Source organism: Eretmochelys imbricata, chromosome 11, assembly GCF_965152235.1.
Source record: "Eretmochelys imbricata isolate rEreImb1 chromosome 11, rEreImb1.hap1, whole genome shotgun sequence".
NCBI lineage: Eukaryota > Metazoa > Chordata > Testudines > Cheloniidae > Eretmochelys > Eretmochelys imbricata.
The window spans coordinates 34343838-34368332 of record NC_135582.1 but is presented as its reverse complement, the minus strand read 5'-3'; the positions used below and the strand labels follow the sequence as shown (position 1 = coordinate 34368332).

At 41.1% G+C, this 24495-nt stretch overlaps 1 protein-coding gene across 1 annotated transcript in view; it reads left to right on the top strand.

The window, feature by feature from the left end:
* Positions 1-24495, top strand: part of DPP4 (dipeptidyl peptidase 4) — a 66878-nt gene that overhangs the window by 19263 nt on the left and 23120 nt on the right. Inside the window, exons 7-16 of the mRNA XM_077830381.1 lie at positions 1294-1454; positions 3109-3212; positions 8272-8407; positions 8572-8616; positions 11431-11535; positions 11632-11699; positions 18825-18878; positions 19468-19592; positions 20747-20794; positions 23392-23490. Of these exons, the coding sequence (XP_077686507.1) occupies positions 1294-1454; positions 3109-3212; positions 8272-8407; positions 8572-8616; positions 11431-11535; positions 11632-11699; positions 18825-18878; positions 19468-19592; positions 20747-20794; positions 23392-23490 (945 nt within the window). The remainder of the gene's footprint in view (positions 1-1293; positions 1455-3108; positions 3213-8271; positions 8408-8571; positions 8617-11430; positions 11536-11631; positions 11700-18824; positions 18879-19467; positions 19593-20746; positions 20795-23391; positions 23491-24495) is intronic.

Below are 24495 nucleotides of genomic sequence, written 5' to 3'. Positions count from 1 at the left end.
CAGTTTCTCCATCTGCAAAATGGAAGCAAAGCACTTTGACAACTATGGATGAAAAGTTCTATAAAAAAAGCTTGGTATTCTTGTAAATGAAAAACCTACTTGTTAAAATATAGTAATTTAATTAATGCAGTGTTTTCCAAAATATTTTGCTTGCTCTGCCTCTACCCCAGGGGTGGTATAGGGATAGAGCTAGACCTGTGAATTGTTCCCATAGTCTCAGCTTTCATTTAAAAAAAAATCAGTCTCTATCCATTATCCTTATGAAGAGAATCTTCAAAACATGAATGTAATCAATGCAGAGACAACTGCCTGAATTTGTAGAAAGCCTGAAATAATAGCTGTGAAGTGTGAACTTCCCCTTCACTTCAGTGAGTAGTGACTTGTATGCATGCCAAGAATACTTAAAATGTCAACATTGTTAACTGTTTTGCTGTAAATCAAAGAGTCTTGGAAAGGAGAGGAATTCTGTTATGAAGATTTACTCCAGTGTTTTGCAAGATATAGGTGGAGTAGGTTTGAAGGATAAACTGGGAGATCATGGAAGATTTATAAATTAAGGTGTGTAGGCCTTTCACACCACATGAGGTTACAAGGGGGCACAGCTGGTTTCATTTTCCTTAAGTGGAGCTCGGCTTTCAAAAGTTTGGGAAATACTGTATTAATAGTTTAGCATTTAGTGAGGCCACATGTGCTTGGTTTTAGTTATGGCCATTCCATTCACTGGCTGTCTGGATATACTGGGCCAAATTCTACCCTGTGCAATTCCATTAAAGTCAAACCAGTGAGGTCCATGATGGTAAATCTCTGCAGAATTCATATTTGTTTTCTGTGTGCATAGGTTAAAACAGGAATGTATGCCAAATTTTTAAATGTCTGGCTTTACCTTCCACTCTTAGATTTGGCAATAGATCTGCTTTACTTCCAGATAAGTTGGTTATAAGATTCAAACCTAATTTGGGAATTTTATACATCATAAAGTGATAAAGGTTTTATGTTATTTTAAAATTCATTTATTTTGTAAGGGGAGTATGTGATAGATGTCAGGTCTAGCACCCAGTACAGATTTTTTTTTATTATTGCAGCCAGATTCAGGAAGTATAACTATAAAAGGCTATGTGTTGTAAGCATTCACTTACTATGTCATTCTAGAACCCAGGCAAAAGGCAAATAGTCTGTACTTCAGTAGCTGAACTTCAGCATAAATCTGTGCAAAGTAAATTAGAACAATAATTCAGATGCAGAAGCCAATTTAGCAGCTATTACTTCAAAAGAACGCCTTTGCATCTCTTTCAGAGGAAATGTTTGGCACCCATTCTGCTCTGTGGTGGTCTCCAAATGCCAGTTTTTTAGCATATGCAGAGTTTAATGATACAGAAGTTCCTGTTATGGAGTATTCCTTTTATGCAGAAGACACGCTGCAGTATCCAAAGACCATTAGACTTCCATATCCCAAGGTCTGTGTTATTTATTAAACATGGTTGTTCAGCAGTTTGGGACTATTCTCTTAATCATTTAATCACTTCCTGCTAATGAAAATATTGTCTGTCTCTCCTCAACAGCTTGCTGTGATTACTCTTACTGAAGTCAACAGCATCTGGCAATGTTAATGTATTTTTATTATCTTCAGGGGGAAAAAGTCTGATTTAAGGTTTTGTTATTTCTCCAGAACCACTGAAGGGATGACAAGCAGTCTTGCAGATAGTGAGGCATGCTGTTATCTGGCACTATGCATAAGGGTGTTGCATGGGCTTTAATTTCACAGAATTCTCTCCTGCAGGCCACAGAACCTTTCCAGCGCTACAGCCCCAGCCCCTAGGGTGATGTGTGCCTTCCATAGAGGAAGGAGGGGTAATATTGGCCAGCGTGTTTCATAGTCACAGATTCACTGTCCACACCTATGCCCTTCTATCCTTGATACCGTGGGTGGAGCTCTCAGAGCGCAGTGCTTCCTTCCACCAGTTCCACTGCCAGATGGCCACCGTATGCCCACAACGTAAGGAGAATTTGTCCCTTAGGTAGCAGAGTGAATGGAGGAAACTGAATGAAGGATAGCAAGGTGTAATGAATCAGAGAAGCACATACACAGAAGAAAAGCTGGTCGAACTTCATTTGGTGATGTTGACAGTGGTCCAGCTGGTAACAGCAGGATAGTTGACTAATAGCATCAGGGATCCCAACTTGAATATGGCCGTTAATAAGCTAAACTCAGCAGCTGTGGAATAAGGTTTGCATTTACATAGCACTTTCTGTCCACAAATCTCAAAGCAAATGTTTCTGACTGGGAGGCCGGGAGAGGAAGAGGGGTGTGTGAGAATCAGGAACATTTCAGTGGTACCATAAAAAGCACCATCTCCAGGGAAATCATCGTGTCATGTTTAGGGATGTTTCAGTCAATGGCTCCCAGGAGATTGACTGATTGTTTTAATTTCTCATTTGTTGTGGGCTTTGTGACCAAATAAGGAGATACTGGCAATGTTTTTGCTGGATAAAGGTCTCACCAAGGGACACCAGGTAGTGGATTTGTTTGTTTCTTCACTGAACTCCTCAGAAGTATGTGTCCCTCTTAGCATGGAAAATTGCTGGTCTTAAGAAGGATCAGCTGTGAGTTTTTAACTCCAATTACTGGCATTTCTGGGTGATTGTCATTTGTAGAGGAATCAATGACCTGAAAGGGATGGTACTGACTTCTCTTAAAGGAGAGGGCATCTGCTCAGGAAATATATTACTGTTAGATGTCAGACTTCCTGAATCCGTGGCAAAGGGTGGTAGTGGGATTGAATATAATCCATTGCTGGAGAGCAGAAGTTATGGTATATTAGCAAATATAGTAAATGAAGACAAAATATATCAAACACAATTATGGATGTTTATTTTTATAAATGACGAGGTATGTTTTTATTAGAACTATGTGGCTAATCTCTTAATGAAAAAGATAAGTGTATGTGCCCATCTGAACAGAATTGTGTTTCTTCACACAGTCTAACATACATGGTACTGTTGTTGCACTTTACAGCTTCTTTGCTGTCTTCCCTAATTTCAAGAGTTGTTTTCACTTAGAAAGTATTTATTGTCTTCAAAAGTACTGTGAAACGTTTTATTCTTTTTTAGGCAGGAGCTGCAAATCCTACTGTAAAATTATTTGTTGTGAATACTGAATTTCCTCCCCCTGTGAATTCCCGTGAAATTATTGCACCAGCTAGCATAATATCAGGGTAAGTAGTTTTGATAGTATGTGTGTTTTCTCTGTGAATGCCCTAGATTACTACTATATATCACTGGGTTACATTATCACACTGCTCAGAGAGGAACAGATTTACTGTGTAAAGCCCATGCAGATATTATTCTTTCAAAAAATTATTTAAAGGTGATGGCATATTCCAGATTTCTTGTGCTCAGAATATGACATGTTATTAGCTCATCATAGATAGTGGATCCTTCTTATAATGAAGTCATTTCACAGAACAGCTTTACTATCAGCAGAAATTGAATATACGTGGAATTGCAATTTGTACATTACACTGCACTGAGAAAAACTTTAGAATTGTCACTCTATTACACTGTAAATGAAGATTCGCTGTGTCTGGTTTCACTGGGAGAAGATTCTATTGTGTTTTCATTGGCTCATTTTAAAGCAACACTGTGTATATTGTGAGGTAACTAGCAAAGTTTCTCTGATTAAACTTAGAATGTGTAAACCAGCAATTCTGAAAGTAAATGAAAAGTCTTATTTCTCAAAATGCCACTGACATTGTACTACTTGACATAAATTTGAGTATTCTGAAAAGAGCAACCAAAAGGATTTAACACATACATGCACAATTCTGTATCCAAAGTCTCCTGTTTCCACAATACTGTAGACTTACTGAGTGTAGGTGTCTAATGTTTGCAGTAAGGATTTAGAGACAGTGAGATAGCGTGTACTGTATCACACAGAAAGATGTGATAATTTTTAGAGAAAGCAAACAGGCCTGTTAGTCAGGAAATAAAACAGCATCCTCTGCTGTGTTATCAAATAACTACAGCCAGAAAACAGAGAATGTTCCATTCCAATCCTCACCACAGTAAAATCAACATTCTTTGCATTAACTGAATCAGCGATTGAAGCATATATCCAACCTCATGTGTTTGTTTGCATTAATATATTGTTCATATATTCTTTTATAGCCCTACAATAATTCCACAAAATATTGATGATGCTAACTAGCTCTTAAAGTTTTCTAGATAGAAGTATAGAATAAATATCTGGTTTCAGTTTAGTTTTTAATTGGTTTCTTTGTTCTTTAGAAAAATCTCCTTATATTTCACTAGCACCCAGTGAAAGCAGAACAATACCATTCTTAGCTCAAAACAATAACATGCACGCACCATCCCAGCCTAATACAGGGCCTGATTTTCTGCTGGAATTACTCTAGTTTTATATCAGTGTAACACCATAGAAATCTGGGCTAACACAATGGTGAATCAGGCCCAGAATTTTGAAGAATACAGATGTCTAAGTCTGCTTAGGATCAAATATGTTACATGTAATACTTAAATTAAACCTTGATGTAGGAAACACCTGATGCTGTTACAAACATCCCTCCGCATGCACAACTCCCACCTCTCTTAATGAATTACATGATAGTGAAGTTTAATAAATAAAAGATGGTCTGCGGTTGATGTAGTGTAATGTAAAGCAATGTAAGTATTCATGGTGGGGACTGCATAGAAAACATTCTCACTGATGAGGGAAAAGTAACCCCAAAATAGTGTGGGTTGTCTCAAGTTTTCCCTGTTGTGAAAAGATAGATTTGTCCCCACTGTAAATAGACTGCCAGCTGCGGATAGAGAAGGGGATACAGGCAAGTTTTTTGGCATTTTCATTATGAGAGATGTAACCTTTCACCCTTGTATGGCTAAATTCTGGCATTAAGTACAGTCCTTCATGGCAGTGGGGGGAGTGTGCATGGCCTCACTACCCCAGGGGGAGCTCCAGGAGACATTATGCCTGCACACACTTGCCTATGCCGTGGTGCTGAGCACTCCCAAGGAGCATAGCCACTTCACCAGGCTTAAAGCTGGTGCTGCGTGCACCTCTGGCCACTGATATCTAGTTCTGTTGGCTGGGCCAGGAGCGCTGACAGGACACCTGTGTCCTTCTGCACAAGCTAGTGCATTAGCCCTGATATTATGGGGTCCTTGCCCTCTCTGAGCATGAGGATGTCTATTGTGCCTAAAGAAAACGATGTGGAGAGAGGCTCCTTTCACTGTCTGTGTTTCTTGAGTGGGTCTGGCCCTCAGGATTTAGGAATTTCTCATAAATGGTAGCGTTTAGCCAGAGGGGCACTTTGACCATTTCTCTGAGATAGCTGCCAAAATGCTTGAAATGGCAACATTTTGCTATTTAACATTCGGTGAAATTTGTGCATTTGCAGAAGGCCAGCACAAAACACACATATCATTCAGATCTCACTTAGGTCCCCGTGGTGCTGAGTGTTCATGTAGGATGGTTAAGTGAAACATAAGTAATGCCCAGACCTGTGCACAGGGATGGATTTCACCCTGTGAGACTATCCGTTTGTACCAGTGTTGGAATGAGAAGTTTGCACAGTGGGAGAACACACTGTGGTAGCGAAATGCAGGAGTACACTTTCCAGGGAGAAAAAAAGGAAGGGAAATGCAATACTTTTGCACTGCCTGACATCCCTGTAATTTGAATTAATCATATCACAATTTACTCCTCAAATATAAAAATCCCTGAAAACCAGAGGTACCTATTAGTTGTAAAATATGGTCATTTTTTAAAAAAAGCTGCAAAAAGTCTTTGAACAAAATGATAGTTGTCTGTCTTTTTTTTTTAATTGTCTTGTTTGACATTTAACTCTTCCTGCAGAATTGTCGGCTTTCTCAATTTAAAGAAACAAAACCAACTTTTTAAACACTTTTCATTACTAAATTTGGATTTCTTTTCTAACTACCCCAGGAAACAACTGTTGAAGGCATGGGTGGGAGGAGGGGATAGAAATGTGTCAAAGGCTCCTTCTTCTAGCCATTTCCTTGTTGCAATTTCCTTTTTTTCTGTGGCTAGCCCTGTATTGCTCCAAAACAGTAAAAACAGTAACATTAAAATTAAACATTAAATTTGAAACTGTTCACGAAACATAAAACCTGAAGTACAAGTGTCCTATCAGAGCATTACAATCCACAGCCAAGCGTCATGGGCTGCCTAGCACAGAAATAGAGATGTATACACTTTATATATGTATGAAAAGAACCCCTACATTGTAGTCAGAAATTCCCCCAAAATAATGAGACCAGGAAGCCAGATGGCATGTCTGACAAAGTACAGTTGTTGTGGTTGAAGTAAATAATAAGTGCAGGTTTTTTTTTGCAGAGGGGGCATGTTTATGGTCTCAAAAACAGTTAACTAATTACACCACAAAACTTCCCACCCACTCTTTGTCAGCTGATTGTTAAGGGAAGGAGAGAGAAGAAACATGAACTTTGACAAGCATCACAGGGGTAGCTGACTTTGACAAACATGTCAGCTGTAGAGCTAAGAGCAAAGTCCTGTGAAGACATTTTCATTAGATCAGTTCACAAAGCCTGTTGTAATGATGTTATGTCATAATGGGAGGGCATAACCTTATCTTCTCTTTTTACACACAAGAGTAAGGGATCATAGTTGGGAATGAGAACCACTGCATTCTGCGGGTACTGCCCTTTGTTATAATAGCGTGAGGCGCTCATGCAAATAGAGTGCAAAATTATAAAAGTGAAAGCTTGTCTCTTTGCTTCTAAGTCCTTCCTATAAAGTAAAGTTCTCAGCTGGATGATGTTCTGGAGATGGAACTAAGATACTTGAGTAGCAAAATGTGGTGTTACTATGCTTAAGTCCTTCATAGTAAGCACAGGACTCACAGCGATATCAGACTGAGTCAGTGGGATAATAGGTCCCACTTAGGAAGTGCATAGGACCAGCTACAAAAATCTCCATTTTATATGGACTCCCTGGTTAACCAAGGATTTCTGATTGTCACTTCTCTACACTCCATGACCTCTTAGAACTTCATTGAGACTGTGTGGCATAAAACTGCAAAATCTCAGACCAATACCATTTGGGATAAAGTAGAATCCCCTCTAACTGTCCATAGTACAGGGCTTTTGACATTGTGTTGTGCAGTTCAGAGTGCATCCATCAATGTCTCTGTCATCATTTAACTGTAATTCTTGTGGGATACTGACACACAAAAACTCTAGCTAGTGCAGGGGTGGGCAAACTTTTTGGCCCGTGAGCCACATCGGGGAATATAAATTGTATGGCAGACCATGAATGCTCACAAAATTGGGGTTAGGGTGTGGGAGGGGGTGCAGCCTCTGGAGTGGGGCTGGAGATGAGGAGTTTGGGGTATAAGAGGGTGCTCTGGGCTCAGACCGAGAGGTTCAGAGGGCAGCAGGGGTGCAGGTTCTGGCTGGGGGTGCGGGCTCTGGGGTGGGGATGAGAGTTTGGGGGTGCAGGAGGCTGCTCCGGGCTGGGATTGAGGGGTTTGGAGAACGGGATGGGGATCAGGGCTGGGATAGGGGGTTGGGGCGTGGGGAGAGGCCCAGGGGTGCAGGCTCCAAGTGACGCTTTCCTCAAGTGGCTCCCAGAAGCAGTGGCATGTCCCTTCTCCGGCTCCTACGTGGAGGGGCGGCCAGTCAGCTCTGCGTGCTGCCGCATCTGCAGGCACCGCCCCTGTAGCTCCCATTGGAGTGCATAGGAGCCAGAGCGGGGCCATGCCGCAGGTTTCGGGATCTACGTGGTGTGGCCCTGACCTTGCACCCTGGCCGGAGTGCTGGAGCAGGGCCAAGCCGCGTGGGGCGGCTTGCAGGCCGGCTTAAAACAGCTCATGGGCTGGATCTGGCCCACAGGCTGTAGTTTGCCCACCCTTGAGCTAGTGCCTTACTGTACGAATGAAAGTAAGCCGAGGCATTACCTGATGGCTAAACAATAGACATCAAGCATTGCAATGGGTCACTGAGATCTGTAGCATTGAATGCAACTGAAAAGTTCACTGCAACTAAAAGTGAAAGACTGGAATATGTAAAGTTCAATGAAATACTGGACACCACTATATAGAAAAAAGGGAAGGAGTACTTGTGGCGCCTTAGAGACTAGTCTCTAAGGCGCCACAAGGACTCCCTTTCTTTTTGCGGATACAGACTAACACGGCTGCTACTCTGAAGCCTGACTATATAGAAGAGTAGTGTATGGAAGATGCTAAAGCATCTAATAGCCTTTGTTATTTCCAGGGATCACTATTTGAGTGTTGTAACATGGGTAACAGATGAAAGGATCTGTCTGCAGTGGCTCAGAAGGATTCAGAATATTTCAGTCCTTGCGGTCTGTGACTTTACAAGAGAGAATGGAATGTGGCAATGCCCAGAGGTATGAAAAATGGAGCTAAATAGTCAAATGACTTAATAAGAGTCAAGAGTGGGGTTGAGGGAAGAAAAATATATTCAGACATATTTGTGTGTGACATAGACTATGTGAAATATATACCATAATGCCGGTTGGGGGGGTTGTTTTTTTTTTTTCCTTCCCTTCAGGGCAAACAACATACAGAAGAAAGTAAAACTGGCTGGATCGGCAGAGTGAGTATTCAGTTTCTAGATTACAACATGTTACATAACACATTGATAATTAAATGTAAGGAACACATTTATTATGAACTTCTTACCTTTCTAATGGTGTGTTACCCAGACCTGGTCCATAACTTACCTTGGACAACTGCTAACTGCGCACATGTGGCAAAAGGAATAGATCTCAGCTGGAGCTGTGTAAAACCCACTCATTTAAATTTCATGGGTTTTGTAACTCTAAACTTTGTGAGTTTGGCTCGTAACCCTGGCTCCACATAGGTTAGATCGATCTAGGAGCTGCCAGTTGCAACAGTCCTCTGGGACTGCACACCAGCTAAAGATAGCTGGCTTTGCCTCTGAGTCACTGCCTACCCTGGTGGTAGGGTGAGGTTATGCAGGAGACAGGTATTCTCTGTGCCAGCTGACAAGTCCTCAACACCAGTGGAATTCTCAGTTAGCGAGACTTGGCCACTCTCCAGCCCGTTGTTGCACTGTTAGTGTGGCATGAAGGAGCCAGAATGTACTAAAAGAATCTGGCCCATAGCCTCTCCACTGATTTGGAAAGTGGGTCTTCAGCATAGCAAAATACAATATCACTTCATTCAAATGTCTCCCTTTTTTCTCTTGAAACAAAATAAAATTCCCCAAACAACAACAACAAAATCTTGCTCGCTTTTTTGCATACATTTTAACCAACCAGATGAAATTTTTCACACAGCTCTGCTGAGTAGAACCCCATCTAAATGCCATTTTCCACATTGCATAGGGACAGAATGCCATGTGGTAGAAAGTAGGCACCTGTTGAAGTACTTAGACGATCTGGAGGAAGTGAAGAATAGACCCAAAAGATCAGACTAGAGGGAGAAATGTGTTTCAGAATTTCTGATGAGAACACAGAATATGCTCTCTACGCCCGCACTCTCCACACATTGACTCTGTTTTAGTCACAAATTCACTTTTAAGTCAAAAAGCAAAAATTTAAAGAAATGCAGTGAGGGAGGAAACAGCAGGGATGAAATCATCCCCAGCACAACGATGAGAGATCATCCCACCTGCTGTCAAATTTGATTTGGAAAGGAAGGCTTTAATGCTGACACATTTTACTTCTGTACAGCAAAGGCTCCACAATTAGGCAATTGGTGTAAGCTGTTGGGCAAGATGGGGAGTCTTTGTGCCATTCAACTAGCAGGATTAAAAAAAAAAATCTTCACTGTATGAAAAGGATCAAAGCCAAGGTGAGGTTTATTAACACAGAGATAGCAAACGTGTGTGAGACAGCAGGGTGGGTGACAGTCTACAGCACACTAGCCTGCGGTGTACTAACTGGCCAAGTGCGTCCTGCTACTGTGCACTAAAATTTCCATTTCAATCAGCAGTCAGTCAAAGCACATTATGGAACTTTCAGTGTGCGGTAGCTGAGTCCACACAGCCACTTAGTAAGTGACACGCTAGTGCACAGTAGACTCACGTCCTGGCTTGCCATGCACAAAATGTCCATATAGGCAAGCCCTTACATATTCTGTCCCTTTAATCTCATCTAACCCAGGATAACATGACACTGGTTGATCGGTGACCTCTTTTTATAAAGTGCTTTGAGATCTACTGATGAAAAGCACTGTGTAAGAGCTGGGCAGTATTATTATTTTTACCAACCAGAGAAAATGTAGTGAATTCAAGATCACTCAGGACTTCATGGTCCCTATATTGCTCATGGCCTAGGAACCAACAGTGTGTTACCTCAGAAATTTAAGCCCTTGCCAATTAAGTTAAAGGAGAATCACATTTAGCTGAAGTGAGATTGCAGTTTTAAATAGGGCTTTGAGAAACTAGTGAAATGCATTCCATGAAATTTTGTACAAAAATATTACCAAGGAGGCAGTGTTGTCCAGAGAAATGAACACAGGTATTGGAAAGGCTTGATTTCTAATCCCAGTTTATGCTACTCACTCATTGAATGGCCTTAGGCAAGTCACTTTATCTATCTCAGTTTCCCCATATGTAAAACAGGAATAAACAATAACATGTCCTGGGGGACTCTGAGGATTGGTTAATTTTTTTGAGTGTGTAACACACTATAGAAATACTATGTTATTTCACTTGAAGCAATTTCATGCCTTTCCATTTTTTTTCTACATAAGCAGTCAGATCCAAAGCCCTCTGGAGTCAATAGAAAGACTCCCATTAATTTAAATGTGCTTTGGATCAGGTCTGTTTTGCTGAATGGCTATTTCTGCAATGAAAACATAGAAATATAAGTGCCAGCTTTAAGCTGTTTTGAATTGTGAAGCCACCGTCCACTCAAAATTGGGCCCTTTGCCTTTGAAAAGTAGCTTGTTTTATTGGAAAAAGAAGCCATTTTTCAATTGAAAAGTTTGCAGAACATAGAAGACATGTCAATGAACTGTGCTCAAATTCATAAACATCATGCAGGCCCCCTCAAATTTCACATATAGTGTTTGTAGTAACGCGTACACCATGATATTATAAAGTGACAGGAAAATAGTAAACTTGAAAGTCTTTAATTCGAAAGGGAGGTGGGAGCTCGTGGGTGGCAGGTTGCTAATGTACCGGAAATTGTGCAAACAAAGACAGCATGTTGGCTGTGTTTACTTCTAAAGATGGTTGCTATAGGTTCCATGCACCTAATCAAAATAAATTTCCAGCCCTGAACTGAAACAGTATTCTGTGGTATGTTTACCGAGATGCATGACATGAATGTTAAGAGCCTATGAATTCAGGTGCTGAGGGATTCCCAAAAACTAAAGGTCAGCATTTTGTTCTTGGGTTTCTGTTATCTGCTCTAATAGTTTTGTGTTGTTTTTCCAGTTTCAGCCTTCTGACCCTTACTTCGCATCTGATAATGTTAGCTACTACAAAATTTTAAGCAATACAGAGGGCTACAAACATATCCACTATATCAACAGCACAGGGGTGAGTAATAACTCTTAGGATAGTCACCGCTGAGTTACATTTCTTCAGGCCAGCATGGAATTTACCTTTCTGCTTTTTGCCTCCCCATGTTTTTAGAGCAGAATACCTATTACACATGGAAAATGGGAAGTAATCAGCATAGAAGCTGTAACCAATGACTTTATGTGAGTATTGTAAGAAAAGCAATTTAACTGCAAGTCTTTACAACATAATACAGATTAGTCACTGTTGGAGATCCCGCTAGGCGTGTATCTGTATCTTTATTTGCTTAAGTACCTTTGAAATAAGCTGGAAGAAAGACCCACCCCACTTGTCTTTGTTGGGGGGGAGGGTCCATAAAAGTTTAGTGGAACATAAAGGATTCACTCAGATGTGCACACGTACACACACTCATGCGGTTCGCAACTCAAAACTCTACAAGCAAATGGCTCTACATTTTGGGAGATATTTTCTAGATACAGTTCTGAACTTTGCAATATGGTCCTATCTTTAAGATACATGTACACACATGCACACTGCTGTATGTATTTGACTGTATAATTTTCCTACAACATATTATTAAAAGATACGACAGTCTCTGTGAAACGCTCTGGCCTTTCTTCACATACAGACCAGAAATTGTAGGGGAAGAATGCAGAGGTTGCGCTATTTTTTCCGCTTGATTTGACTGTCGAGGGAATATTTAAGGCTTAAGCCTACTGGTTCTAAGAGAAGCTGTGCCAGGTGCACTTTCCTTATTTTGTTTTAGAAAAAAATATTATTTTGTTTCAATCTGTTGCCCACATAAACCAGAAATGCCTCTTTTTAGAGGGCCCAGCTCATTTTGGATATGTCCTTCTGTTAAAAAAAAAATGTTTAGCTTTTAGTTCAGAGGGCAAAAGTCACCTTAAGTAATTATTAAAATTCTAGTGAAAAATGATGCATTCTTCACCACTTAGTGCATAACCAGTCTCTGTCAAAGCAGCCCATGTGAACAAAAAAAAAACTGAGCTCAAATTATTCTGTTCCAGTTCATGACTAGCAAGAACTCTGAATGTCCACAGGAATAGTAGGTGCATTGTGTACCATGTATAAAATGTGATGAGCCTGGTCCTCCTCTCACACTGGTGTAAATCAGGCGCAATTCCATCTTAGTCAATGGAGATAAACGGGTGTGGTGAGAGGAGAATTGGACATATACTGTATAAAGTGTGTCCATGTGTTTGTCAATCACAATAAATAAGGCATCTGTTGCAACAAATATATTTAGTTAGCAATCTATAAGAGAGTAACATTACATCATCTAAAGTCCTGTTCAATCATTTACTCTGTGTAATGTTCACGGAAAGACAAAGAACTTTAAAGCTTCTCCAGTAGATCTTACTTGTAATGAGCCCAACTAACAAACCTCCAGATGATGTACAGGGCCATCTAACCCACAGGTTCCTGGATATGTTTTGACACTAGTCTATTTACTTTTTTTAAAAATCAGTGTAGGACTGGTGACGGCCTTGAGCTTGCAACACAAGGTGAAGTCCAGCTCATGCTATGGCTGGCAGCATATGAGCTAGCTTGACTGTGGGTGATTGTTTACCATAGCCTCTAGCTCACTGTTGTGCATCATGGCTGGTGCCATCTGGCTTCTCTCAGAGAATTTGACACTTCTTGAACTTTGATTTCTTGCAGCTAATGCCTGTTTTTAAGTTCAGGTGCAATAACAACTCCTCTAATATGCATATCTGGGTGGGCTGGCTTACTGGTGATCATCATCATAGAATCATAAAATATCACGGTTGGAAGGGACCTCAGAAGGTCATCTAGTCCAACCCCCTGCTCAAAGCAGGACCAATCCCCAACTAAATCATCCCAGCCAGGGCTTTGTCAAGCCTGACCTTAAAAACCTCAAAGGAAGGAGATTCCACCACCTCCCTAGGTAATGCATTCCAGTGCTTCACCACCCTCCTAGTGAAAAAGTTTTTCCTAATATCCAACCTAAACCTCCCCCACTGCAACTTGAGACCATTACTCCTTGTTCTGTCATCTGGTACCACTGAGAACAGTTTAGATCCATCCTCTTTGGAACCCCCTTTCAGGTAATTGAAACCAGCTATCAAATCCCCCTCATTCTTCTCTTATGCAGACTAAACAATTCCAGTTCCCTCAGTCTCTCCTCATAAGTCATGTGTTCCAGTTCCCTAATCATTTTTGTTGCCCTCTGGTGGACGCTTTCCAATTTTTTCCACACCCTTCTTGTAGTGTGGGGCCCAGAACTGGACACAGTACTCAAGATGAGGCCTCACCTATGTTGAATAGAGGGGAACGATCACGTCTCTCGATCTGCTGGCAATGCCCTTACTTATACAGCCCAAAATGCCGTTAATCTTCTTGGCAACAAGGGCACACTGTTGACTCTCATCCAGGTTCTCGTCCACTGTAACCCCTCGGTCCTTTTCTGCAGAACTGCTGCCTAGCCATTCGGTCTCTAGTCTGTAGCAGTGCATGGGATTCTTCCATCCTAAGTGCAGGACTCCGCACTTGTCTTTGTTGAACCTCATTGGATTTCTTTTGGCTCAGTCCTCTAATTTGTCTAGGTCCCTCTCAGTCCTAACCCTACTCTCCAGCGTATTTACCATTCCTCCCAGTTAAGTGTCATCTGCAAACTTGCTGAGAGTGTAGTCCACACCATCCTCCAGATCATTAATGAAGATATTGAACAAAACCGGCCCCAGGACCAACCCTTGGGATGCTCTGCTTGATACCAGCTGCCAACTAGACATGGAGCCATTGATCACTACCCGTTGAGCCTGACGATCTAGCCAGCTTTCTATCCACCTTATAGTCCATTCAACTAGCCCATACTACTTTAACTTGCTGGCAAGAATACTGTGGGAGACTGTATCAAAAGCTTTGCTAAAGTCAAGGTATATCACATCCACTGCTTTCCCCATATCCACAGAGCCAGTTATCTCATCGTAGAAGGCAATCAGGTTGGTCAGATATGACTTGCCCTTGGTGAATCCATGTTGACTGTTCCTGATCACCATCATCACCTCCAAGTGCTTCAAAATGGTTTCCTTGAGGACCTGCTCCATGATTTTTCCAGGGATTTTTCCAGGGACTGAGGTAAGGCTGTAGTTCCCCAGATTCTCCTTCTTCCCTTTTTTAAAAATAGGGACTATATTTGCCTTTTTCCAATCGTCCGACACCTCCCTCAGTTGCCATGAGTTTTCAAAGATAATGGCCAATGGCTCTGCAATCACATCAGCCAACTCCCTCGGCATCCTTGGATGCACTGCATCCGGCCCCATTGACTTATGCATGTCCAGCTTTCCTAAATGGTCCTTAATCTGTTCTTTCACAACTGAGGGCTGCTTACCTCCTCCCCATACAGTGCTTCCCAGTGCAGCAGTCTGGGAGCTGACTTTGTCCGTGAAGACCAAGGCAAAAAAAGCATTGAGTACTTCATCTTTTTCCACATCATCTGTCACTAGGATGCATCCCCTATTCAGTAGGAGTCCCACACTTTCCCTGACCTTCTTCTTGTTGCTAACATACCTGTAGAAACCCTTCTTTTTACCCTTCACATCCCTTGCTAGCTGCTATTCCAGTTGTTCTTTGGTCTTCCTGATTGCACCCCTGCATGCTCAGGCAATATCTTTATACTCCTCCGTAGTCATCTGTCCAAGTTTCCACTTCTTGTAAGCTTCCCTTTTGTGTTTAAGTTCACCAAAGATTTCTCTGTTAAGCAAAGCTGGTCGCCTGCCATATTTTTGCTATTCATTCTGCGCATCGGGATGGTTTGTTCCTGCACCCTTAATAAGGCTTTTTTAGAATACAGCCAGTTCTCCTGGACCCCTTTCCCCCTCATATTAGCCTCCCAGGAGATCCTACGCATCAATTCCATGCAGGAGTCAAAGTCAGCATGAGCAAAGCCCTCCCCGAACCCACCGTGGGAAAGGCAAAAAAAATCCCAACTCCACCTTTGCCAATCTGGTGGTAAGGGAAAAATTCCTTTCCAGCATGATGGCCTTTCCAGTGTGATGGGTTGGATCATAGAAACCCCCTTGGGGCTGCCAACTCATGTGCCAAGACTACTTCTGCCCCTGCTTTCCTGCCCTGGCAGCTTGGGACTCCAGAGCCCTGCCTGGTTTGAGCCAGACCTGCTAGCCTGCTGCAAACCCAAACCCAGGTCTGAACCACGTCCCCTAACAGCTGTAGGCTTAATTGAAAGCAGCTTAAGAAGTGTTCCTGTCTTTAACACTCAGATGCCCAACTCCCAATGGGGTCCAAACCCCAAATAAATCCGTTTTATCCTGTATAAAGCTTCTACAGGGTAAACTCATAAATTGTTCGCCCTCTATAACACTGATAGAGAGGTATGCACAGCTGTCCCCTCCGCCCCCCCCGGTATTAATACACACTCTGGGTTAATTAGTAAGTAAAAAGTAATTTTATTAAATACAGAAAGTAGGATTTAAGTGGTTCCAAGTAATAGCAGACAGAACAAAGTGAATCACCAAGCAAAATAAAACAAAATATGCAAGTCTATGCCTAATACAGTAAGAAAACGGAATACAGATAAAATCTCACCCTCAGAGGTTCCAGTAAGCTTCCTTGTACAGACTAGTCTCCTTCTAGTCTGGGTCCAGCAATCACTCACACTCCCTGTAGTTACTGTCCTTTGTTCCAGTTTCTTTCAGATATCCTTGGGGGTGGAGAGCCTATCTCGTGAGCCAGCTGAAGACCAAATGGGGGTCTCCCACGGGCTTAAATACATCCCCCTCTTGTGGGTGGAGACCCCCTCCTCTCTCCTATGCAAAGTCCAGCTCCAAGATGGAGTTTTGGAGTCACATGGGCAAGTCACATGTCCATGCATGACTCAGTTTTTACAGGCAGCGGCCATTGCCCACATGCTATCTTGACTGTCTCCAGGAATTCTTTTGAAATGGATTGGAGCCTTCCAAGATCCATTGTTCATTAAGTGTTTCTTGATTGGGCACTTAATTTGCACATTTCTTTCACAAGAAGCTGACAAATCAAGCAAGTACACAGCCAATATTCATAACTTCGAATACAAAAATGATACATGCATACAAATAGGATGAATAGATTTAGTCGATCATAACCTTTACAGGTATGCAAAAAAGAAAAGGAGTACTTGTGGCACATTAGAGACTAACAAATTTATTTGAGCATAAGCTTTCGTGAGCTACAGCTCACTTCATCAGATGCATTCAGTGGAAAATACAGTGGGGAGATTTATATACACAGAGAACATGAAATAATGAGTGTTACCATACACACTATAACGAGAGTGATCAGGTAAGGTGAGCTATTACCAGCAGGAGAGCCGAGGGGGGGGAAACATTTTGTAGTGATAATCAAGGTGGGCCATTTCCAGCAGTTTGACAAGAACGTCTGAGGAACAGCGGGGTGGGTGGGTGGCGCAGGAATAAACATGGGGAAATAGTTTTACTTTGTGTAATGACTCATCCACTCCCAGTCTTTCTTCAGGCCTAAGTTAATTGTATCCAGTTTGCAAATGAATTCCAATTCAGGAGTCTCTCATTGGAGTCTGTTTTTGAAGTGTTTTTGTTGAAGAATTGCCACTTTTAGGTCTGTAAGCGAGTGACCAAAGAGATTGAAGTGTTCTCTGACTGGTTTTTGAATGTTATAATTCTTGACGTCTGATTTGTGTCCATTTATTCTTTTACATAGAGACTGTCCAGTTTGGCCAATGTATATGGCAGAGGGGCATTGCTGGCACATGATGGCATATATCACATTGGTAGATGTGCAGGTGAACGAGCCTCTGATAGTGTGGCTGACGTGATTAGAACCTATGATGGTGTCCCCTGAATAGATGTGTGGACACAGTTGGCAACAGGCTTTGTTGCAAGGATAGGTTCCTGGGTTAGTGGTTCTGTTGGGTGGTGTGTGGTTGGGTGGTGTGTGGTTTGCTTCAGGTTGGGGGGTTTTCTGTAAGCAAGGACTGGCCTGTCCCCCAAGATCTGTAAGAGTGATGGGTCATCCTTCAGGATAGGTTGTAGATCCTTGATGGTGCGTTGGAGAGGTTTTAGTTGGGGGCTGAAGGTGATGGCTAGTGGCGTTCTGTTATTTTCTTTGTTGGGCCTGTCCTGTAGTAGGTAACTTCTGGGTACTCTTCTGGCTCTGTCAGTCTGTTTCTTCACTTCAGCAGGTGGGTATTGTAGTTGTAAGAACACTTGGATAGAGATCTTGTAGGTGTTTGTCTCTGTCTGAGGAGCTCACCTTACCTGATCGCTCTCGTTACAGTGTGTATGGTAACACCCATTGTTTCATGTTCTCTGTGTATATAAATCTCCCCACTGTATTTTCCACTGAATGCATCCGATGAAGTGAGCTGTAGCTCACAAAAGCTTATGCTCAAATAAATTTTAGACTCTAAGGTGCCACAAGTACTCCTTTTCTTTTTGCGGATACAGACTAACATGGCTGCTACTCTGAAACCTGTCGTTTTACAGATATGTTACATGGCATATGTAGCGTAAAACATATTTCAGTTATGTCATATATATACACACACACACACACACACACATTCATAAGCATATTTCCATAAAGCCTTACGGGGTGCACCGTCACACCCAGCCCCTCTAATAAAGGGTCTTACCCAAACCCGGTATTTCACCATCTAAAGGGGAGGGAGGGTGGGTGCTGTCTCAGGCTGCTCCAGGTAAAAGGGAGCTTCACGCATAGGGCTGTCCCTTTTCGATCCTTTTGTCTATCCGGTTCCCAGTGGATGATACACTGTCACCACACAGGCCCCTTGTCCCCTTTTTTCAGCAGTTCGCCCCACTCCCCCGCCACAGCGATAAAGCACTGTTCCCTTTGTGGCCAGACAGACAAATTCCCACCCGCCTAAAGATATGGTGCTGTCATTCAGGGTGTATAGCACTCCTTGCAACTACTGTGTCCAAACACAAGGTGTTCTCTCTAGTTGAGGGTCTGCCTTCTCTCTCTGCTTCCCCTGAATTTGCATTAATCTCTGCGAATGCTATGGCAGGCAGAAATACCACAATATGTGAAGCAAGTTACTTGAGTTTGGCAACTTTGAATATGTAAAAATAATACAGTGACAGTTTGTTTGGATAGATATACATATGAGCAGCACAGGATATTTCATATACTTACCTACATTAGGCAGAGTTACATTAACTTCTCTAAATAAAAATTTGATGCATAAAGATGTAATTAAGCAATATCTAAATGATCATTTTATGTCTTGTGTAAATACACCATAAATAACTTACTTCAACGTTGTTTTATAGATACTACCTCAGTAATGAATTTGGTGGAATGCCAGGAGGAAGAAACCTTTATAAGTATGATGCTTATTATATTTCCAAATTTAGAAATGAAAAGAATGTAATGAAAGTTATAGACAAGTTTAGTGATTAAGATATTCAATATCCATTGATCCCAAATAAAGTGTACAGTGCTGTGTGGGATATTTAATTAAAATATTTTAGGAAAACAAGCTGTTGTGTTCCAGAGAATAAAACAATTTTTTTAGAAGATGAAAAATGCTCATTATAATATTAGTATTTTAGAGTTTTGATTATGATGTAAATTGCAGTATTGCCTGAACTCTGGAGTGCTAGTTTCTGGTTTTGCTGCCATTACAATCAACTGGAGTTTTGCTGTTGACTTTAGTGGGAACAGGACTGGACCTTAATACCCTATATAATGGCATGTTTGTAAGAAAAGCACATCATAATGCGAAATGCATTGTTACTAGGGAGCTCTGTTCTACATACATGCTTATGCATGGTTTGTACAGAGATATATCTCTGATGCAAAATAGACAAATTCCATCTGGCATTGTTTAGTCACCTGACAACTGTGGTGACTGAATGGACATTTTCAGAAATGTCATTTACCTTTTAAATGAAACTTTCCATCACTTTGCAGAGTGTCAGCTGGAAATGGTCCAACCACACCTAAGTGCGTGAGCTGTGATTTGGACAAAGAGAGATGTCAGTATTATTCTGCATCCTTCAGCAGTGATGCACAATATTATCTGCTGAATTGTTATGGTGAGTATAACCCAAACTAGTAGATGCAGATGTGACTCAGTATTTAATTAGGAGGGGTTCAACCACGATGTCTGTGGTACGTGCTAAAGAACAATGCTATGTGTTCATTGTTGTTTCTTTGGATTTATGCAGTAATTAACAACTGCTTGTCCTAAGCTTGAAGCACCTGTCACTCAAATTATAAGAATAAAAATAAAATGGAATGATAGCTTACCTCAACAGTCAGCAGAACTCAACCCCCCAAGAAAACATACAATTCCCCTCTCCCATGCAGATCTAACCCCCAGCAAGACCTATCTCTGAAGCTGCCTGTGCAAACAGATGCATCTTGCAGCATGCTCAGAAGGACAACAGATTAGGGTCAGTGGCATGTGCCAGTGCTGACGGCTTATCCCGAAGAATGAGCTACTACAGCCCCCTCTCTTCAATTCTGAACACTTTAATGCCCTAAAGTATCATAGAAGTGACACTCTCACTCCAGAAGTGGAGTGAGGAAAATAGATTCTTGCCTTCTTTGATGACTGGTGGTTCAAGGAGAATCAGTGGCAGAATTCCATAGGGAGACTTGTAAGGGAAGATGCTGCTGTAGAGAGCTGTATATTGTGGAAGGACTTGGATGTTCCTTTGGGAGCAAGGCCAGCGATTTACATTTTAGGGAAGAGAAATCCTCAGTGAGTGCGATTAATATAAGGGGAGAGATAGTGAGCCTGTTTAAAAAAAAAGTCCAAGAAATATTTAGTGTCCAATATTTAGGGTCCAAGAAATACCTGAGCTCTCCTCCTGAGTCACTGACCTACTGGCACACATACTGGAAAGTGATAGGGACGAATTAGCTAGTTCAGGGAAAAAAGCATTTGAATCACCCCTGAGTTCTGAACTGCACATTGTTTTAAGGTGCTGAAATCTTAAGCCAATGCTTTCGCACTTTGGGTCTCTCTCAAACATGGAAGGGAGGGGGGAACCTGGGGCTTCTGTGGAAAGTAGGTGGAGGGCCTTTGGGGAGACTTTTGGGGTCTCAGTGATGGTTCTTAAAAAATTCAGATACTTTCCCAAGCTGAACATTCTGGGAATCACACTCTCCTAGTTAGTGTTACAGGATCACGTTTAAAAAGGCATTCAACTAAAACACAGATGTTCTTTTCTTGTGTCAACAGGTCCCGGCCTGCCCACTTCTGTGCTGTCCAGAAGTAGTGATGATCATGGTATTTGATCTTCTCTATTTTCAATTGCAATGTGCGTCTGCGTGTGTAGTAGATATGGGGTATCCTTAGTCTTAGGGTATTTTAATTTTTGACAAAAAGAAAAGGAGTACTTGTGTCACCTAGTCTCTAAGGTGCCACAAGTCCTCCTTTTCTTTTTGCGGATACAGACTAACACGGCTGCTACTCTGAAACCTAATTTTGACAGTCAATTGTGTCCTGGCTAACTCTAAGCTTTTCCCAGTAGAACGAGATAAAATGCACTGGAATTCAGTAATCAGACTTGCCATTTATTTCTGTTGTTGTTTTAACAAGGTGTATTGATTTTTCAGCATTGATTTAAATCAGCAAGCAAGAAAACTTGATTTAAATAATAAATTTTACTCTTGCTTTTTACTTTTTAGTTATTTTCCTAAAGCAAGGTTCATTCTCATTGGTTGGTATAACCATTAAATGATTTTGATTTGCAACTAACTGTAGCCATCACAATAAATTTGATACTACTTTTTGCTAACAAGGAGGATATACTATATATAAGTAATTATATAGCTCAACATTTTGTTCATATTCTTAATTTTCACATTTTTATTATGTTAGAAAATAGTGAGTGATGCATTTCTTGTTCACTAGGTAAAATTTTACTCATGATTTCTGCCTAGGTGCATTTGGATGGAAACTGGAATTCAGTTAAAAGTGTACAAAACCAACCCTAATAAGTTGTTTTTCTACAAATAAAGTTACCTTACATGTGTTGGATACATAAGGAACAAAAGCAGGTTTATACCATGTTTTGCATTTCAAACTGATTTATTAAACAAAGGACATATTAACTGCAGTTAGGGAATTTATGGGTTGTTTCTGGTCACCATAAGCCAGATTTTCAAAAGTAGTTGGGTGCCTAAAGGTGCAGATAGGTACCTAAAGGGGCTGGGTGTGAATCTGTTCAGGTGCTTTTGAAAATCCCAGTATGCTTTATTACTTTTGGTGTCAGTTTAACTAGCAGGTGCACAGACAATATAATCTTCATTTGGACTAGTTCATTCAAAGTTGAGAAACTGATCGGGTGTTGGGAAAAAAAAGCAGGAAAGTTTGTTTTCCTTTTCCAATCCATTAATAAAAAGCAGGTGAGAGAAGATGAGATCTACTAATGCTATAAAACCTTGAAGCACAAGGGGCCAGATTTTCAAAGGTAATTAGGCACCTAAAGATGCAGATGGATGTATAGGGCTAGATTCACAAGTAGGACTTAGGTGCGTGTCACTTTAGACATCTAAATCCACAATTTAGATCCACAAAGCCCCTGCTTAATTGCCACCTAACTGTGGAGGCAGCTACATTTCCACTGGTTAAGTCCCCTATGCACCTAAATTTCTGCCACTGGGCATGTCCATAGCTGCATCAGTCCTGAAACCACTGAACTGTTTGGTGCCTAACTCACACCTAAGCCTTGGTTGAAGTCACAAGCTAGGCACTCCCCCACCTATCTCACCTGAAGGTGCGGATCTGATGGATGTGCTCAGAATCCACCTTAAAGCATATCTACCGAATTGGGCCGTGTACATAATACAGCCAGACACTAAACACTAGCCCAATGGTCAGAGCACTCATGCAGGATATGGGAGACCTGAGTTTGAATCTCCATTCTGCCTGATGCAGCTATGGCAGAACTACTGGCTTATGCAGTATTCTGGGGCAGATCTCAAACTCTGCTGTTGAAGGCACAGGTGCCAGCTTCCTGAGCACCCCAGAAGTGCTCAAACCCCAGGCCTGACTTAGACACCTAACTCCATGAGAGGGCTCTCAGCTTTGAATCCCAAACAAAAAGAAGGACATCCATCTGGCTGAGATTTAGCCATCTAGTTCCCTCTGAGGGCAGGGATTGGGCCTCACCCCTCTCTTCGGCATTTCCTATTGGTTAGCTCGGGCAGTTCTCCACTCAGCTTGCTGGCTTCTGTGAATCTCATTCTTAGGCACCTAACTCTCCCCATGCATTGTACAGCGAGCTTGGCCACCTAACTCAGAGCTGTGAATTCCACCTGGTGGCAGGGCGCCTACATGTTAGGCACTGCGATGTTCAGCCTAAATCTCCTTTATGAATCTAACCCCTAGTGAGATTTTCAAAAGCACCTAAGCACAACACACAACTCCCATTGAAATCAATGGAAGCTGGGTGTGAATCTGTACAGGTGCTTTTGAAAATCCCAGTATGCAAAAGTTCTTCTGAACAACAGAAACTGAAAGTGCTTAAATGTAGAAAAATATAAATACCAGCATTTGCTCTATTAAAAAGGCTGAAAATAATATGAATATTTAATTTACAGGAAATTGAGTTGACCTCAAAAGTTGAAGCATCTTCCCCCAATTGTGTATATAACTTTTTTAAAAAATAGCAACCTGTAACTCATTAGAATTTGAAGAGGGCTCAATGATTCAGCATATTTTTATTTATTTAAATTATTTGAATAGATTATAGTAAATTTCGGTCCTAATGTAGCTTGTCAATTTCAAATTGAATTTTAAACAGGTTTATTTTTAAAAAGGAAAAATGAATGATTTTTTAAATTTAAATTAAATACATTTTTATCCACCTTGTTATTTAGTCATCAGAATTTTGGAAAACAACACAGATTTGGACAGTATGTTGAAGGATATTCAAATGCCTTCCAAAAGAGTTGACAACATTAGTCTGAATGGATACTGTAAGTTAAAAATATGTCTTAATTCTTTACCATTTTTAGGAAAGATGCAGTACATTTTAAAAATCCCGGGCTAGAAACTTTCTTAAATATATTCTAATTGAAGACTAAAGCTGTATTTATTTTGGTTCTTAAAACTTTTAGTTTTGAGAGAGAGAAAGAGAGAGAGTGTGTGTGTGTGTAAATAGTGAAATGACAGCACCATTGAAATTACACAGAATAAAACCAGCTGCTACCCTTGACAAATTTCTTTTGTAGAGTGTGTATCATTGTGCTTTCTTCTTGATGATGTTGTGGATGACTGCTCTTTAGTTGCTAATATATGTGGTGGGGTGAAGAGTCAAAATTAAAGGATAAAAGTGCTGCTACGCCAGAAAGCTCATAGTAGAATTCTAATTGGTTTAAAGAGATTACTCATTTATGTTAATTTAAAGGCACATTTAATGTGGGTGGCTTGTGTTTGAAGACAGAGATCATGCTGGAGTGGTACTATGATTATTCAAAAATAGATGCAGGATCTAAATTTCTAGAAAACTTTTTTGGGTTATTAAGGCCCCCAATTCAGCAAAGCACGTAAGCATGTGTGTAACTTCAATATGTGATTAGTCCAATTGAAGTCAGTGGAATGACTCACATGCTTAAAAGTATGTGTATGCCTGAATATTCTACTGACTCCGGGTTTTCTGAATAACAATATAACAATGTGTTAGTGCTTAAAGAATTTGTTTTAAGTGGTTATTATAGATGTTAGATATGGGGCTAAATTGCCCAGTAGGTGAATTCGCCACTAATGCTTTATGAATCTTGCTGGTTTGGATTTGCATGGTGTCAAGGAACCCGAACCAGTTGGTTTGGCTCATGGCCTCTTAAGTTTCCTTGGAGTCTTGCCTTGAATTGATACTTGGTTGAGGAACATTGATAGGCTATGAGAAGTATGCACAGTGCCTTCCCGGACTATTCTTGATTCCAACTTCTAGTGTCAGCCTGTTTTTTGTGACAAACATTCAC